The sequence below is a fragment of the Orbicella faveolata genome, unplaced genomic scaffold (assembly GCF_042242905.1).
Source record: "Orbicella faveolata isolate gen_17 unplaced genomic scaffold, um_ofav_v1 contig_24, whole genome shotgun sequence".
NCBI classification, from domain to species: domain Eukaryota; kingdom Metazoa; phylum Cnidaria; class Anthozoa; order Scleractinia; family Merulinidae; genus Orbicella; species Orbicella faveolata.
The window spans coordinates 4,259,001-4,275,084 of NW_028301552.1; the positions used below are offsets into that span (position 1 = coordinate 4,259,001).

The window sequence follows — 16,084 nt, forward strand, 5'->3', positions numbered from 1 at the left end:
CGATTTTAGATCCATAACATGATCCCATGACATGCGCTACTTCGGGATGTCAAAATCTTTCAAAATGGCGTCTCGCTTGGCTGTGGATATCGCAATAGAAAGCCTTTTGGAAAATGAAGTGGAGGAAATTTCTAGAGATGGACAAGAGAAATATGTGCCGTGAGTGTTTCTTGCCAAAATGACAAAATATAGGGGCGACTGTCCCTTCATGGTCCTTCATGATCGGACCGGCTTGCCTCCACAGTTATACGGCGCTGTAAATCACCTACAAAGTTAATTGACCGTTTAATTTACATCATCAACGGTCTGGTCCTTGATCGTTGACTTTTAAGGAAGGGCATAGGTGCATTTATTAATCATAAATATTTATTTATATATTTTCTCAGTGGACTTACAGTTATTTATTTGGAAAATTTTCTTTGTAATCTAAGCAACTTTTGCTATACCGGTAATTATAGTTTTTGGTGTGATGCTTCACCAACTTAATTTACTAACTTATGCTGTGTTTACATTTGAGCTTTTACCAAGGTAAACAGTTACTAAGGTCAAGTTACTTAACCTTGGTACATTCGTTCAGTGTTTATACCGGCTCAAATAACTCAAGTTAATCTTTCAACATTTGCGCGCGCTGCATTAACAACGTCATGAAATCGAACTTGCACGAGGATCCCACCGTAGTGGAACAGGAGCAAATTGAGGTGCCATCATTTTCATAGGCGAGGACTGCATTACATAATATTGCGGTGAAAATTCAGTTGCTTGATCATACCCAGAGTAAGCATTGTTATATGCGTAGAAACGTGGATACGTTGTGTATGCAGCAGCATCCTCCCAGGTGGCAAAATACATTGACAATAATTACATAACAGAGGATCGAAGTTTGTCTAGAGAAAGTTGTAAATAATACTGAGAATGAAAAATACAATGCTTTCTTTTATGCGACGAATTGTTCGCCGTAAGAAGATCGATCCAATTTTTCCATGTTATTTGTCAAGATTGTCAAAACTGGAAAAGAAACATTTTGTCACACAATCTGCACACCGCGGGAAATGAAATATTATGCCGCCACAAGCGGATATATCTGTCATCTTGATGTAGGTTACCAACTGTAACCATGCCTGATCACAGGGTAATTACAACTTTTACCTCGGTTAAATTTCTTTTGTCTTTTGCGGCATTTACCAAAGTATCAGTTGGCGTTTACACACGGAAAATGTTTACCTAGGTAAGTAAACTCTGATACCTCGGTAAACCGTTCAAGTCTAAACACAGCATTAATAAGCATGATGATGATGATGATGATGATGATGATGATTTTCATTCATGGTTGATTTCTCTCGCCATCAGTCAGCTATCTATGTCAGAGAAACTGGCCAAGCTGGCACACAAAATAGATTTTCTATCAGATGTGAGAGGACAAGAAGAAGACGCTGATAAAGAGGATGAAGAGAAATCACTTGTCACATTTCAACCATCTCTGTGGCCCTGGGATTCTGTCAGAGAAAACTTGAGGTAATATTCTCCAGGGTGATCAATCAGTGAAGATCAAAGATCAGAAAAGCAATCAATCAATGAATGCCAGTCAATAAAATTAGTATTGGTTGATGATCAATTGGCAGTCACATAAAAAACTGTTTATCGATTGCTATTGATTGGCATGTATATGTAACAAGTTGCATCTGGAGGGAGTAGATTCTATTGTGTTAGATATGTTTTAAAAGTGTGTTATCAAATGCATGTGTGGTCAGATATGGAGGTATGTGAATGTTTTGTGCTTGTCATAGTTGTTTATCCATGGCAATTATACATGCTTCAGTGTAAAGAAATTCTGACTAATCTGTTTTTACATATCCCACAGGAAGTCATTAACTGAGGTCTGTGTATTATCGGATGTGCTGAATGTAGTGCGTGACAAGAAATACATGGTGTTGGACCCAGTTTCTCAAAACCAGGCCACGCCTAAAGCTACCCTCTCTCTGATTACTAAAAAGAAGGTTTGTATAGGAACACGAGTTGACTGTCATTTTTTTTTTTTTTTTCCGTATCACATAATGAAAACCTGGTGGCACCATGAATTATGATAGAATGATGGAAAGAGTTTCCATACAAAATGAATGAAACTGAGAATAATAGTCTACCAAGTTAAGAAAAAACCCCAAAGATAAAATAATGTAATAATAATAAAAAAGAGAGATACAAAAGAAGAAGGATGGCTACATGTACAAATGTGCCAAGGAGATCGAGACTGAGTGTAATAATAATCTGTAATAATACAGTGTAATAATTATTATGGTCACTTATTGAAAATTTGAAAATTTAGGCTAGCTACTCTGGGAGGTGGGGTGGCCTCATGGTTTAAGTGCACTCATCTCCAGATTGAGAGGTCTGGGTTCAAGCTCTGGCTGGGGACATTTTGTTGTGTTCTTGGGCAAGACACTTTTAAAACTCTCACAGTGCCTCTTTCTACCAAGGGGTAGAAATGGGTTAATCTGGCAAACTTAATGCTGCGGGTACCCTGCAATGGACTAGTATACCATCCAGAGGGGAGTAGAAATACTCCTAGTCGCTTTCTGTTACAGAAACTGGGATACATTCTGGCCTGATGAGCCACTTGGCTCATATCCAGACTTTACCTACTCTAAACTTACTTAATCTGACAGTGTTTAAGATATACCATCTTTGACATAACTCCAAGACCTGTTTTTTTATTTAGATATGGCTTCACAGTGTTTTGATCAGATAAAGTGTACAATGATTGCATCTATTAGGCTCAAGCATGTTGTGCCTTATCTTTATAGAGTCTAACCAATGCTGCAGATATTCTGCTGCGAGGAGCACAGAGAATGGAAGATGCAGTAAGAGAAAGAGTTGATCAACACTCAAGCCAGGGAAGCAATGCGAAAGATTTTCACTCAGAACTTATGTTGCTACGAAAAAGATGGAGGTTAAAAAGAACAGGGGCATCCATAATTGGAGATTTGACATACCGCTCAGGTAAAAAAGATGTAAATGGTTAATGAACGGTTATTGACGCAAATGACATCTATGGCAAGCCGTTTGTAGCAAAATTTAATCCTTACAATATATGTTTAATCCTTTAAATAACAGTTTTATTTAAAGATCGAAAAAGGCATTCAATCCAATGGTAAATAAAATTTTTGGTTCAATTCAATCTTTTAATTTTCACCATTCAATCCAATACCTGGAATATTGATTCAATCCAATACCTAAAATATTGATTCAATCTAATACCTAAATATTAATTCAATCCAATACCTGGAATATTGATTCAATCCAATACCTAACATATTGATTCAATCCAATACCTGGAATATTGATTCAATTCAATAGCTCGAATATTGATGCAATCCAATACCTGAAATATTGATTCAATCCAATACCTGAAATATTGATTCAATCCAATACCTCAAATATTGATGCAATCTTCCTGGGCCGAGCGCGGCCAACAGGAACGAGAGTAACTGAGCACTAGAGAGCACTGAAAACATGGCGGACGAAGGAGAACTAGATTTAGAAGTTGAGTTTCCTAAGTTTCTTGCAGACATCTTGGATAAAACGGAAATAATTTTTGAGAATTTTGACTCAGAAGTTGCAGAAGTGCACGCCGAAGTTCTTGATCAGACCATTAGTCTGCTTAGGTAAATGAGACATTGCTACAACTGGGACACAAGGGACACGAAAAATTTAGATTCCATTACTGCCGCTTTTGTAGATGTAAGTTAACCAATTTTTATGTGACAAACATATTTGTTTATCAAAAGCTGTGTGTGCTAGCTTTTTTTGGCAAATAACATAAACTGTGGCAAATTTTCCTACCACATTGGTCTTTGGTATTGTGCATATTTCTGCTGTCCAATCATTACTGGCACACTAAACTTTGAACTGTAAACAAAATTTTTGCTGTGCCGTGTGCACAGTCAAACATGTTTCTCACAAAAACTGCTTGTGTAAACCTGGCTTTAAGTTATTTTTGAAATAAGAACCTTTACATTTTACAAGACAGCAATCATTGAACATTGGGATGTGTTTTAAGTTTTTCAATGTTGTTGTCTCATGTTTTGCATTTTTTAACCCACATGTGGTACTCCTTTCCTAAAAACGATGTTTTTCTTGATATTCTATGACAAACATGGGACCAATTTGTTGTGAATATTATCGGGTACCCAGCGTTCAAGGCTAACACTACTGCCAACTAGCCACACATTTCAGTTTTGAATAGTAGATTTTGCACTTTCACTTGCCATTGTGACAATCACGATGGAATGGAGTACTGGTCTACTGGATGAAAACAAAATTGAGAATTATCCTGACAAAGTAAAACTGAAGAGAATAGAAACTAATGAAAACAGGGAAACTATGAGTGGATTTCATGGAAATAATTGCCTTAATAAGCATATGATAAATATTTAACTATTAAAGGGAGATAAAAGAAAATGACAACACTGATAAAAGTACATTAGAGATTGAACATAAGCATATTCAAGAAAAGCAGGATTCGTGTTTGTGGGAGTGAAATTTTCTTAGTGATTATTATTAACATTTTAGATGCAACAAGAAATGTCCAATATTGACCACTCTTATAAAAAAGTCAGTGAAGCTGTGTATGAAAAAGGCTGGCTGGTGCAAAGTTAGTTTTGGCTAGTGACATGAGTCCTGTTAGTAGCCATTATGCCAGTGCACCAAGAGGTTAGTCTTGTGTCCTGGGTACTTTTGAAAATAAGATAACAAATTAACCTTGCAACATTTTAACATCTGTTTTGATAAGCACCTGAAAAATCTACAAGGCAGAGTAGTGCACATGGCAGTTATCAAATGCCCTGATTTCTCTTCAGTTTAGTTGTGTTGCTAGAAGTTAGGCATTCTGTAATTCAAGCAGTTTCTGAGTTTTGTATATCAATGAAAAGGAAGATGAGAAAATAATTTACTTGATACAGGGTGAGGTTTTCTGTTGTGAATTGAGTTGCAAAAATACTTTAAGGGCCATAATCTCCTTTACCCAGCCCACACACATGTTTAACTGTCACTAGTTCTAGAGCCTCTTGGAAGATGTCTACTCCCATTTGACATAGATAGAAACTTTATTAAGAATGTCATCAACCACCTAGCTGGGGAAAAACTCCCCTACTAATACGGGGACATAACAAAAATGAGTTAACTACCAAAAAAAAAAAAAAAGAAAAAAAAACCTATAGCTATTTACAATAGTAAAATTTAAATCCAAGTTAAAAAATGTTATGAGACTATGTACAGGGGATTTTATAATACAATAATACATACTTAAAAAAATTCTTTAAGAGGAGCAGAGCGGACAGCCTCTGCAGCCATCATCTAATAATGCATCAAGATTGTTGAGATTTCTGATGTTCGTCTTAAAAGTGCTGAGAGATGTGGCCCCTCTTATGCTCTTTGGTAATTTTGACCACAATTTGGGTCCTAGATATCTGATCGAGTGCTTACCATATTTCACTGAGTTAAACCTTGGCTCTAGGGATCTAGCCTTTCCAATACAAATGACTGCACTGAATCATGTTGTCCCAGGTCAATTTCTTCAACTACAACATTGTTATCACTGTCCAATGGAGTTGGACCATCAGGGTCATCACCATAGTATTCAAAATCATACGAATTTCCATTTGAAAGGGGGTTTTCAGGCCACATTTGGTATGGCAACCAGTTTTTTTTCTGTTCTTACATTTTGGTGATATAAAGCTTCAGTGGACTGGCAAAGAGCAAGGTTTATCCTTGGTTGAAAAACTAAGTGTAAGGTGGAAAGATGCACTGAATTATCAGTGTCCAGGATGCCTGACAATTCCATACTACAAAAAGTGTAAAAGTACAAGTGGGAAGTACAACGGAAACATCCCTCCACAATCTTTCAATTCGTTGGTTGTGTTGATGGCGCTGCAGTGAAGCTGCCCCTCTCCTCTCTTCTAACCTGCTCCATTGTATCGCACACACCAACGTTTTCAACACCATGATCTACTCGTACTCTTGAAGGCCAAAATTCTCCGTCTCTCTTAACGGCATCCAGAAACAATTCAAGAACTGTTTCTGCTTTATTGTTGGCACTACATTTCAAAAACATCATTCTCCGAGAAAATCCGTCTATACAGCCGAATTAGTATTTTCTATCGGATCAGAGAGTGATGTCCATCCAGATGCCAAAGCGAATTTACGCACCCCATCTCAAAACAGTATTTTGGGGATCTAATTTTGCTAACCTTTCTCTTATTCTTCTCTGTTGAACCCGTAACCCAATGGACTTAAAGAAACCTGCAATGAAATTATATCCATACTCTTGAATGATTTCGGTTCCTTATCAGGTAAGCTGTTGAAACCCCTCATATCTTCTCAGCCATACTCTGTCAATCTTCTGTGAATTGTCCGTCTCCAAACTCCAATCATCTTTGTTATCGTTGTCCAGATGAATCCTAGTCCTCAAAGTTCCTCGAGCACCTCAACAGGAATTTTAAGAAATGGTCTTCCATGATTCCAATTTCTGAGTCAAAATTCTCAAAAATTATTTCCGTTTTATCCAAGATGTCTGCAAGAAACTTAGGAAACTCAACTTCTAAATCTAGTTCTCCTTCGTCCGCCATGTTTTCAGTGCTCTCTAGTGCTCAGTTACTCTCGTTCCTGTTGGCCGCGTTTGGCCCAGGAAGATTGCATCAATATTTGAGGTATTGGATTGAATCAATATTTGAGGTATTGGATTGAATCAATACTTCAGGTATTGGATTGCATCAATATTTGAGGTATTGGATTGAATCAATATTCCAGGTATTGGATTGAATCAATATGTTAGGTATTGGATTGAATCAATATTCCAGGTATTGGATTGAATCAATATTTTAGGTATTGGATTGAATCAATATTTTAGGTATTGGATTGAATCAATATTCCAGGTATTGGATTGAATCGTGAAAATTAAAAGATTGAATTGAACCAAAAATTTTATTTACCATTGGATTGAATGCCTTTTTCTATCTTTAAATAAAACCGTTATTTAAAGGATTAAACATATATTGTAAGGATTAAATTTTGCTACAAACGGCTTGCCATAGACATCCTTGTGTCATTTCAATTATTGAAATGTTATGACTGTATCACACCAATTAATTTAAACTGATACAGAGTGATCTTGTTAAATTTATACAGACTTAAACAAAAGTTCACAGCTTAGGTTTTTAATTACATGTATAGCTGGTAAACATTTACTGTACGTACAGATGTGCTCGTGTAGATTGAAGTCAATATAAAGGTAACAAAAAAGTCTACTGTGAAGTCCAGTTAAGTAACAGATCCCAAGCTTCCATTGGTGTTAATTCTCCTTGTTGATTTCAATACAAAATTTCCTTTCATAAACATCTAGTTTTGAGAATTTTATATTAGATCAAGACAACATCTCCTACCATTAGGTGATGATTCCTTTATTCTCACAACCTGTCTTCTGCACAATGCATTTATACTGTCAGGAGAAATAATATACTGATCACTCTAGGGTTCAATATTTTCATGCCTGTCTAATGATCGCATGATAAGCCTTTCTTGACCAGTCTAAAGAAGGTGATGATTTCAGCCATTGACATTTAGCAAATTTGCATACATGTATGGTAATGTGGAAAGCATTGTACATGATTTAAATGCCATCCCTCTCACCAGCTGGTTCCCAGTTTAGAAATCCAGGTTTATTTGAAGTCACAAAAGCAGCAAGAGCTGAAGAAAGAACTGAGCAATCCACTGAAGATAGCAGAGCACTTGAGGTGGCTGTAGGAAGTGATTTGGAGGGGACAGCAGAAATCAGAGTTGCTATTGTTCAGTCTGGAAAAGAGCTAGAAATTGCCACTGTTAGAGGTAAGAGCTGTTAACTATATTTCAAAATTCCAAGTACAGACATCCAACTTGATGTACAATTTGTGTTAAAATCACAATCTGCAATAAAGCGATGTGCTATAGCCAGGCTATATACATGTTATTATTGTATACATCTACAAGCATTCTATCAAGAATACTGTTATCTTAGTGGCTGTACTACTCACTATATATTCTGTTGTAGACAGTTGAGTAGCCTAGCATAATTTTGTGCAGTTGTTACAAAATGGCAGACACTTCTTTGCATTTTTGAAGTGTCTGTAGAGAAGCTTTAGATATTTGCTAGTTGAATAGTAGATTTATAAGGAAAAAAAATTGGTTACACTCTATTTGTTCTCGATTTGTTTGCGTGATAGTTGACTTGGGCTGCGCCCTCACCAATTATCATGTGATAGAAATCTTCTGCTCATAATCTAATTGTTAAGTGTAGTAAATAATTGACTATACTTATCAACTGAAAATGTATCTTTAGTTAACACCAACAAATCTTAATGAAGGTGGTAGTCATCACTGAGGTGAAAATGCTGGCTCTAATGTAAATGCTGTTTTCAACTGTTAAGTATATGTATAGAAGGAATTGTGAAAAGTTGTAATCATAATCTCTTTAAACCTTGAGCTTACAAAGTTGTAAAAACTCAGTGCATAACTGTTATAATTATTATGATGTGCCATTCTTATAAATTAAAATTTAGTCATGTTGTTTTACCTGTTTTCTTTTTGAGGATCAAACTGTAAATTAAATTGTGTTTCTGTTAGGTTTGATGAGTGGTTGCTATGACAACATGCCAACAGTCATCCCATCCTGGCAACAGAAGCTGGAATCAGCGCAGTCAAACCTGTTTTGCAAGGAGCTCTTTGTGCAGGTTGAATGCAGGCCTTGTGCATGTTATGTCAACATTGCTTAATTGTTATCCCCAAGTCTCATTTTGGCAAATATACCTGTATGATTATTTTTTCCATCATTGCTGCCTTGAGAATTGGTTCATGTTACAATGTAATTATTGTAAAATTTACATTTGAACCACTTCAAAAGTAAGGTTTGGTTGTGATTTTAGCTCATCTGATTTTTGCTGGATATATACATGTAGAGGATCTTAAACGGTGGCAAGAAGATATGAATTTTATGTTCGAGTGGCAGGAACAATATCTCATGAGTGAGATATTGTTCTTGCCATGAGAACATAAAATTCATATCTTCGAGCTAATGTGTAATGTTCTTTTTATTACACAGACATACTGATGACCGCATTTTGTTACGATTTTCGGAAGATTTCCGAAGATTCTCCAAAACTTGTTGGAAGGTCACACGAACGTTGTCGAACATTTTCCGAAAATTTCCGATGATTACTGAAGATCGCTGAAGATTAATATTGTCGAAGCATTTTGAGGAAGACCCGAAAATGTTTTGATCATACACCAATGAATTTAGGTACAATTGAAGAGGCAAACTTGATATCAGTGAAATCATTGATATCTTCACTGGTGAGGGTATTGAAAATATGCTACCTGAGTCCCAGATGTGGTTTTGTATGAATTTTAATTTAGGAGTGGTGTATTTTCCAGTAAAACACTCATGTCTATATAATAAAAAGCTATTCTGAAGATCAAATCTCAGACGTTTCTTTTATTGTTTGTTTTATTTTTTTTTGCCATTTATGGGATGGACATACATGGATATTCAGTGCACATCAAAAAAATCTTGTTATATCTGTCTACCTTTTATTTATTTACTTACTTATTGATGATACATGTAGTTGCTACATCTTGCAGGTGTATATATTTATGTCAAATGTTTTTGTTATGTTAAAGTTTATATCTGTATCCCAGTAGGAGACCACAGTATTATTTAATGTTATAAAAGCATGAAAATGTTAAATAAAATTTACTTGTTAATTTTTGAATAACAAAGTCTTATTAATTTATTTAGTCTCCCTTATTTTCTTTCATCAACAGCTCTCACAAGGAGCTTACAGCACAAAAGAAAACAGACCACACCTTGTGATGGCAAATGAAATTAGAGCTGAGGTGAGTGTCCAATTCTGTACTAATCTTGATCTTTATTCAGTTTTGGAAATACATACTCATGTAATTTTGTATACTTTTAAATTTCAAAGTAATTTTAAGTCAGATTTTGAATTAGATACAGACTTATTTATTTCATTCCACAGATTTTTCCAGGGACAGATCTTTGCATCACATACAGTTGCAAAAAAGACAATTCAGAGCAAAATAGTAAAAAGGTACAACATCTAAAATGTTTGTTGTAGCCATTGAGCCGAATTCCTATTAGGATGATCAATATCTTATTTCTCCTTTAAATGTTGATAGATTGTTCAGTAGAAAGGTGATGAGAATAAAGAGAATCACCAAGCATGATAAATTATTATTATTATCATTTATTAAAAGCTGGATCATTGGATAATGTATTTCGAGAGTTTTCATTGGCTTAGCCATCATGGATTGTGTGCTATTATACCATGCTTTGCAAATGTGTTTTATGTGCAGATGCATACTTCTTTTATATTTTTTTGGCGGTGTGACAATGTTCTTAGTGAATATTTACCTTTTCAACCTTTCGTATTTTTACTTATGTACTCTAATAACAGGACCTCCTTTGATACCAGATGCCAGTGTTTATTACATTGACAGGGTTATCTTGTGTATATACAAATATTATTAATATTAATATTTTTATTATTTTTATTATAATTATTATTATGTGGTAAGCATATGCATGTTTTTTTTGACATTATATTTTATTTTAGTTTAGTTTTCTATATTTTGGGGGCGTTTTTAATTTGTATTTTATTTGTATATAATAGCAAAGTGTACATTTCTGTTATACAGGGCTTTCTATTGTTTACTGTTATTTCACTTGTAGCTGCAAAAATGTAGTTTTGTTTTGTCACTGTTTATTCAGTTTCCATTTATGTTATTACTAGCCATTTGGTAATATTTTGAATCTCTGAATGTCAAACTGTTGTTGTTCATTTCATGTGGTAAATTGCAGTCAGCAGAGAAAGAGAAAGCCCCTCGCGTACATTCCCTGGAGTATGCTCTTCACTCTCTTCTCAGAAAGCAGCACCATCAGACACAGACTCTGGTGACCCCTCGTCCTGTCACAGCATACCCCATGCAGGGTGGGAACAAGAGACTCTGCCTTGCTGGGGCCTCGGCGATGACAGCAGCTGAGGTAACTCCATATCTACAAAGGTTTGTGGAACTTACACTGTTAACTGTCCTATTAAATGAATGGATCTACACTGTAAGCTGTCTTCACAATGTTTCAGTTTAATGTGGGTCTGTTTGGCTGACCAGATACTCCGGTAATATCTTAGCCTGAAAAGGATGATTCCTCTTACATATAACAACTTTATTTACGTCAGACATTTGACCCAAAAGATTCCAAACTGCTGACGTAGCTCTACAGGGATTAATGTCTCGGGTTTCTTAGTACTCAGTTGAAATTTTGTGTACAGGTAACAGCGAATCCAAGAGCCTCTGTAGAGCTACCTATATGTCATCAGTGTGGAATTAATGTGTGAGTTAGAATCTCAGACAGGTCTTGGGTCTTGTTTTCTTCGTGCACCTGTAAACTAGCTGGTGCGTCTGGTAGACTACTTGTCAAGTCTATGAGACACACCATTATTACCATGGCTGAGTGTGCGACCAAGGAAAATACGTAATCTCTGTCTGTTGCTATGTCTATGATTGAAGAATTCAGCTTGCATACAGATGGCATTTCAATCTGTTTTCTCAGGCTAGTGAATACATACACATGCTTCTTGGCTGTGCTTATGAAACGTGCTAGGTACATTGTACACTGTACAAAATGTTTATTATCGGTGGTTCTCAAACTCGTCAATAATTCATCAAGTTTTAACAAGGGAAATGACGGCCAGAAACAAAGGACACCATGATTGTGATGGTGTTTGAATATATGATCTTAATTAGCATAGATTCTACGACTTTATTTCTCTATTTTCCTTAGCTTTAGTTTTGACTGAGAAGATATGTCAAACACTCCAGATGGAGTTTGACCACATTTCCAAACGCCTCAAAGTGCGTCAAAGATACTCCACTGCGCATCGCATTTTCAACTCTCTTCTCAGTGTTTGGAAATCTGGTCATTAACACAGTCTTTCGTGAAATTGATATTAATATTACTCATTACAAACATACATTGTTAACCATTTTAGGAATCCATCAGGTGGGAGGTTTCAACCCAGCTACATGGCTGATGGGTTGCACTTTCTGTTTGAATGATCATTTTGTTTCACACTGTCATTACTCTCGGACATATTGGTCAACAGTTTTTCTTTTTGTTTCACTCCACAGTGATGGGCTATTGGAAACTGTTTTGAATATTTCAAGGCACAAGGTGCTTCAAAGAAGGTAAGCTCTTGAGTACAGTAAAAATCCGCATGTTTACAAGAACCTATATTTTAAGTCTAGCAAAATAGGTTCTTGTATTTTGGGGCAGTTATTGGCAATTTAGGCTAAGTAGGTGCTTAATTAGCGTGTTAATTTCTATTGAGGAGACATGTTTGTTGATTACCAGAAACAATAAATAAACGTGGTATTGGTCCTTGAATATGCGCTATTATTTTATTCACAACTTTAAGTTTATTCTCCTAACTTGGTTGAAATGTTTATCATAATTTAACTGTAACCCACGTATACAAGAACGTGCGTGATCTTGTTTGGCTGTACAGGTTCTTATATTTTTGGGTATTAAAATGGCAGATTTCTGCTAGCAGGTTCTTAAACCACAAGGTTCTTGCATGCAGGTTTTTACTGTACTTGAAAGAACGCAAAATAAGGCTAAATGGTTGTAAATTGAGGAGAGGTGGGAAAACAATTCTCAAACACAATACCTGTACTTTCAGATAAACACATAAATGGTTTGGCCTCAGAATATTGCATTAACAACTGCATCGCGAAAATGGAGGTTGGCTTCCTGAGACATCCAGGAGCTTCCACTATTGGCAGCCAGCTCCTAGATGAAGATTGCTCCCATGGCTGGCAAATCCTGGCAACCCAGCCATGAGCCCCCATGCAGTAAGAGGAACAGGCACCCATCACACTGTTGAAACAGTGGAAAGAGGGAGGGAAAGGGGTGGGAGGGGAACTGCCTGGGCAATGAGCTGCCACGCTACAAAAAATGCCAGAAAACGCCTCCTGTACTTACTCCACGCTACGATGCGCAAGCACGTGGAATTCCGACACATGCGCATATATGTCGACACCGCTGACTACCAGGGGAGCGCAAGCGCTCTTTGTTGTTGACTCTGTTAAATTGCTTGTAACTGCATTCATTCTTTCTTTTATACTTTACTACAGGGTTGTAGAGGTGGTTGATTCAGTGAAGGCGAGACTAACTGATCCGTGTATTACATGTCATTGGAGCAGTGTCGGCTTTGATACAACTACATTGGCGACTATTCACATCACATCTCCAGAGGTTGGACATCTTGCCAGGTGGGAAGTCTCTTGGGACCATATTAGTTGAACTCAGCTCTGGTTAAAACACTCATTATTAATTAACTAACTGCACTCCACATATTAAGATGATTTCCTGCAGAACATTCGAGCAATAATGGCAAACATAAAGTTACCAAAAAAACCACATAGCATGGTAATGTTTTGAATAAAGGTAAGAAGAATTTATCGAGACTTAAGCTCTCAAGCTGATCCCGCGATAGAAAATTGAACTTGAAGTTATCCATAATTTATTTCAATTGAAACAGACGTTTCACGTTAGTTGAAAACACAATAACACACGCATTAAGCATTCTTACGAGGTTTGACATGAACTTTTGCGAGAATGCTTGAGAATTTAATTGCGGGGTCACTAGGAGAAATTAATTAAAGTGAGATGTTTTAAATAGTATTCAAAAAGTTACCGTGCTATGAGTAGATTTTAAGGAAATAATTTTTGCACTTTTATTGCTCGAACTTTGAGCGGAATCCATCATAACCTGGGTTCCTAGCCAACACAACATACATACTTCATCACACCTTCTCAATGGGGCTTTTCAAGAACAGTATTTACTATTACAAAGGGATAATTTAACTTTTTACATGAGCTACAGTATTTACAAGAAGTTAAAAAGGTGAAAAAATATTTCCATTTGGTTAATTGAAAACTTAGAATACAGGACTTTATAAAGGAAATCAGTCCTAAATGAAATAAAAATTGAGATGATTAGAATTATTCTTCTAAGAACTTTCAATTCAATTTGCCACAGTTTTGCAGAGTTTTGAAGTAGACTCTAAAGAGTTCCAGAAATTAACATTTCGATTTTAAGAAGTTCCCGTTGCCTTCCATTTCTTAAAAAAAAATATATATTGGGATACAAAGAAAAGCAGACTAGAGAACAAACCCTCTGCTGTTAGCCTACAAGTCGAATAATATAGGCTTTGTTAGGTATCTACCATTTGGTCATCCCTTTATCACATTAAATTACCTCTAAAGAAGGCTTTAAGTGACAGTTAACTCCTCCAACTTGAAGTTGATAGTTAACTCATTGTCTTCACTTGTCGCCGACACAAGACACCTAATCCACTGATCTCGCTATAACAGAGGTCAGCTGCAAAACAAAACAAAACATTAATGCAAAATAATGGAAACTCAGGAAGAGCAAAGGTAACTCTGTCTCTGATTAAGAATAAAATTCTCGTAAAGGAATTAGAAAAGATGTAAGAAACACAGTGTTGAGTATCTTGATGTTAATCAAAGGATGTGATTTGTTATTAACAGATCATCATTTCAGCTGCATGTGGGAGTACGAGATATACATGTTGTCAATGGTGATGGCGAGAGTTTGGACTTGTCCACTCACGCTCAAGATTTTGAAGATTTCATTCTTAGTCAGGTGTGCTTAAAACATTTATCTTGGCTTTAGAACTGGTAATCATTGGTCAAGATAATCTTTCTCTACTAGAAGTCATTATATTGTTGTTTGTGGACTGAACTCACGTGAGATTTTCATAATTCTGATTTTACAGGTCTGCTATCATCGCTTGTCAGTAGCACACTCGCTGGCACAGGGCCTGGGCTGGCACGTGATCCACTATAGCCGTCACGTGGGCACTGGACAAAAAGAACGGCAGGGTCACGTGGGTGGATTGATGGTCAAATCTCCAAATGGCTCCAAGTAAGAATGAAATAAGTTAAACCATTTTTTTAGTTATGTATTTGACAATTAAACCGTTCCCGCATTCCAACAAACAATGGGGCCCAGTCGAGGCCAAGGGTGGACAAAAATACAACAAAAAAATGTCCATTCCAACCTCGCTCTGATGCTATTGTTCTTATGCACTGAAGTGGATTGCTGGAAAGGTCTATTTAGCTTACATGTTCTTTCACTTGTCATGATCAGTAAGGTATACCAGACGGTTTCTTTCTGTCTACTTGTGGGACCCTCGTATATTAAATATGCGGCATTTTTTTTCATCTTTTTGTTCCAGAGCTATTGCAGTCCGCACAGGGCCGACCAGCGGTGTGCGCATTCTGGTCAGGCGCCCTCAAGTCCCTCATGGAGTGGCGCCAGTGTTACTAGGGAGCATGAACTGGGAGAGCTTAGGTGGAGATTTCATTGAAGTACACTGGTCTAAAATGCCAGGAAGAACCTTTGTACAGAAATTGTTTTTATTGTTGGCAACAGAAATGTACTGATCACACTTGTGAGGAATATCTCCTCTCCATGTGTGATAAAATAATGCTACAACAACAACAACAACAAGAATGACTACAGGTTTAATGCTGTAAATCGTTAGACACATAACGGATAACTGGAAACATACATGTACAACACGCACACACAAACACACTTCCTGTCGAGCTCAAAATACGTGCGGCGCGAGAAAACACGCGTGACTCACTCGTAACCCGCGTGACGTGCCTACAGGCTCCCAATGGTAAAGATGAAGATTGGTGAGTTTATCATCTTCCTGGAGCAAAACAGTAATGCTATCACATGTATTTTTTATATTAAATTATAGGAAAAAGAAGTGATTAAATTTATCGAAATATTGTCTGAATTTCGTAGTTGTTTTAACTGTACAATTCCAGTGTCCAGCTTGATCCGTCTGTTCTAATTGTACAGGATTCTTGAAATGGGGGTTACCCTGGCAGCAATACACGTGGTTGGAGAGGAATTGTGACACGGTTTAAAGTGTCTTGCCC

General features: G+C 36.6%; 1 protein-coding gene across 1 annotated transcript; it reads left to right on the forward strand.

Moving 5' to 3' along the window:
• Nucleotides 1–16: 16 nt before the first annotated feature.
• Nucleotides 17–15,939, forward strand: LOC110042524 (mediator of RNA polymerase II transcription subunit 17-like). Its single transcript, XM_089292255.1, has 14 exons — nt 17–159; nt 1,348–1,512; nt 1,859–1,994; nt 2,799–2,994; nt 7,684–7,875; nt 8,650–8,756; nt 9,847–9,918; nt 10,062–10,133; nt 10,904–11,106; nt 12,232–12,288; nt 13,237–13,374; nt 14,657–14,771; nt 14,905–15,053; nt 15,367–15,939. The coding sequence occupies exons 1-14, from the start codon at nt 32–34 to the stop codon at nt 15,572–15,574; spliced, it is 1,938 nt and encodes a 645-aa protein (XP_089148381.1). The 5' UTR covers nt 17–31; the 3' UTR covers nt 15,575–15,939.
• The last annotated feature ends 145 nt before the right edge of the window (nt 15,940–16,084 follow it).

Coding starts and splice junctions, on each gene's coding strand:
- LOC110042524 (XM_089292255.1), top strand. CDS start 32: ATGCGCTACTTCGGGATGTCAAAATCTTTCAAAATGGCGTCTCGCTTG. Junction 7,876..8,649: donor AGAAATTGCCACTGTTAGAG/GTAAGAGCTGTT, acceptor TGTTTCTGTTAG/GTTTGATGAGTGGTTGCTAT. Junction 15,054..15,366: donor AAATCTCCAAATGGCTCCAA/GTAAGAATGAAA, acceptor TTTTTGTTCCAG/AGCTATTGCAGTCCGCACAG.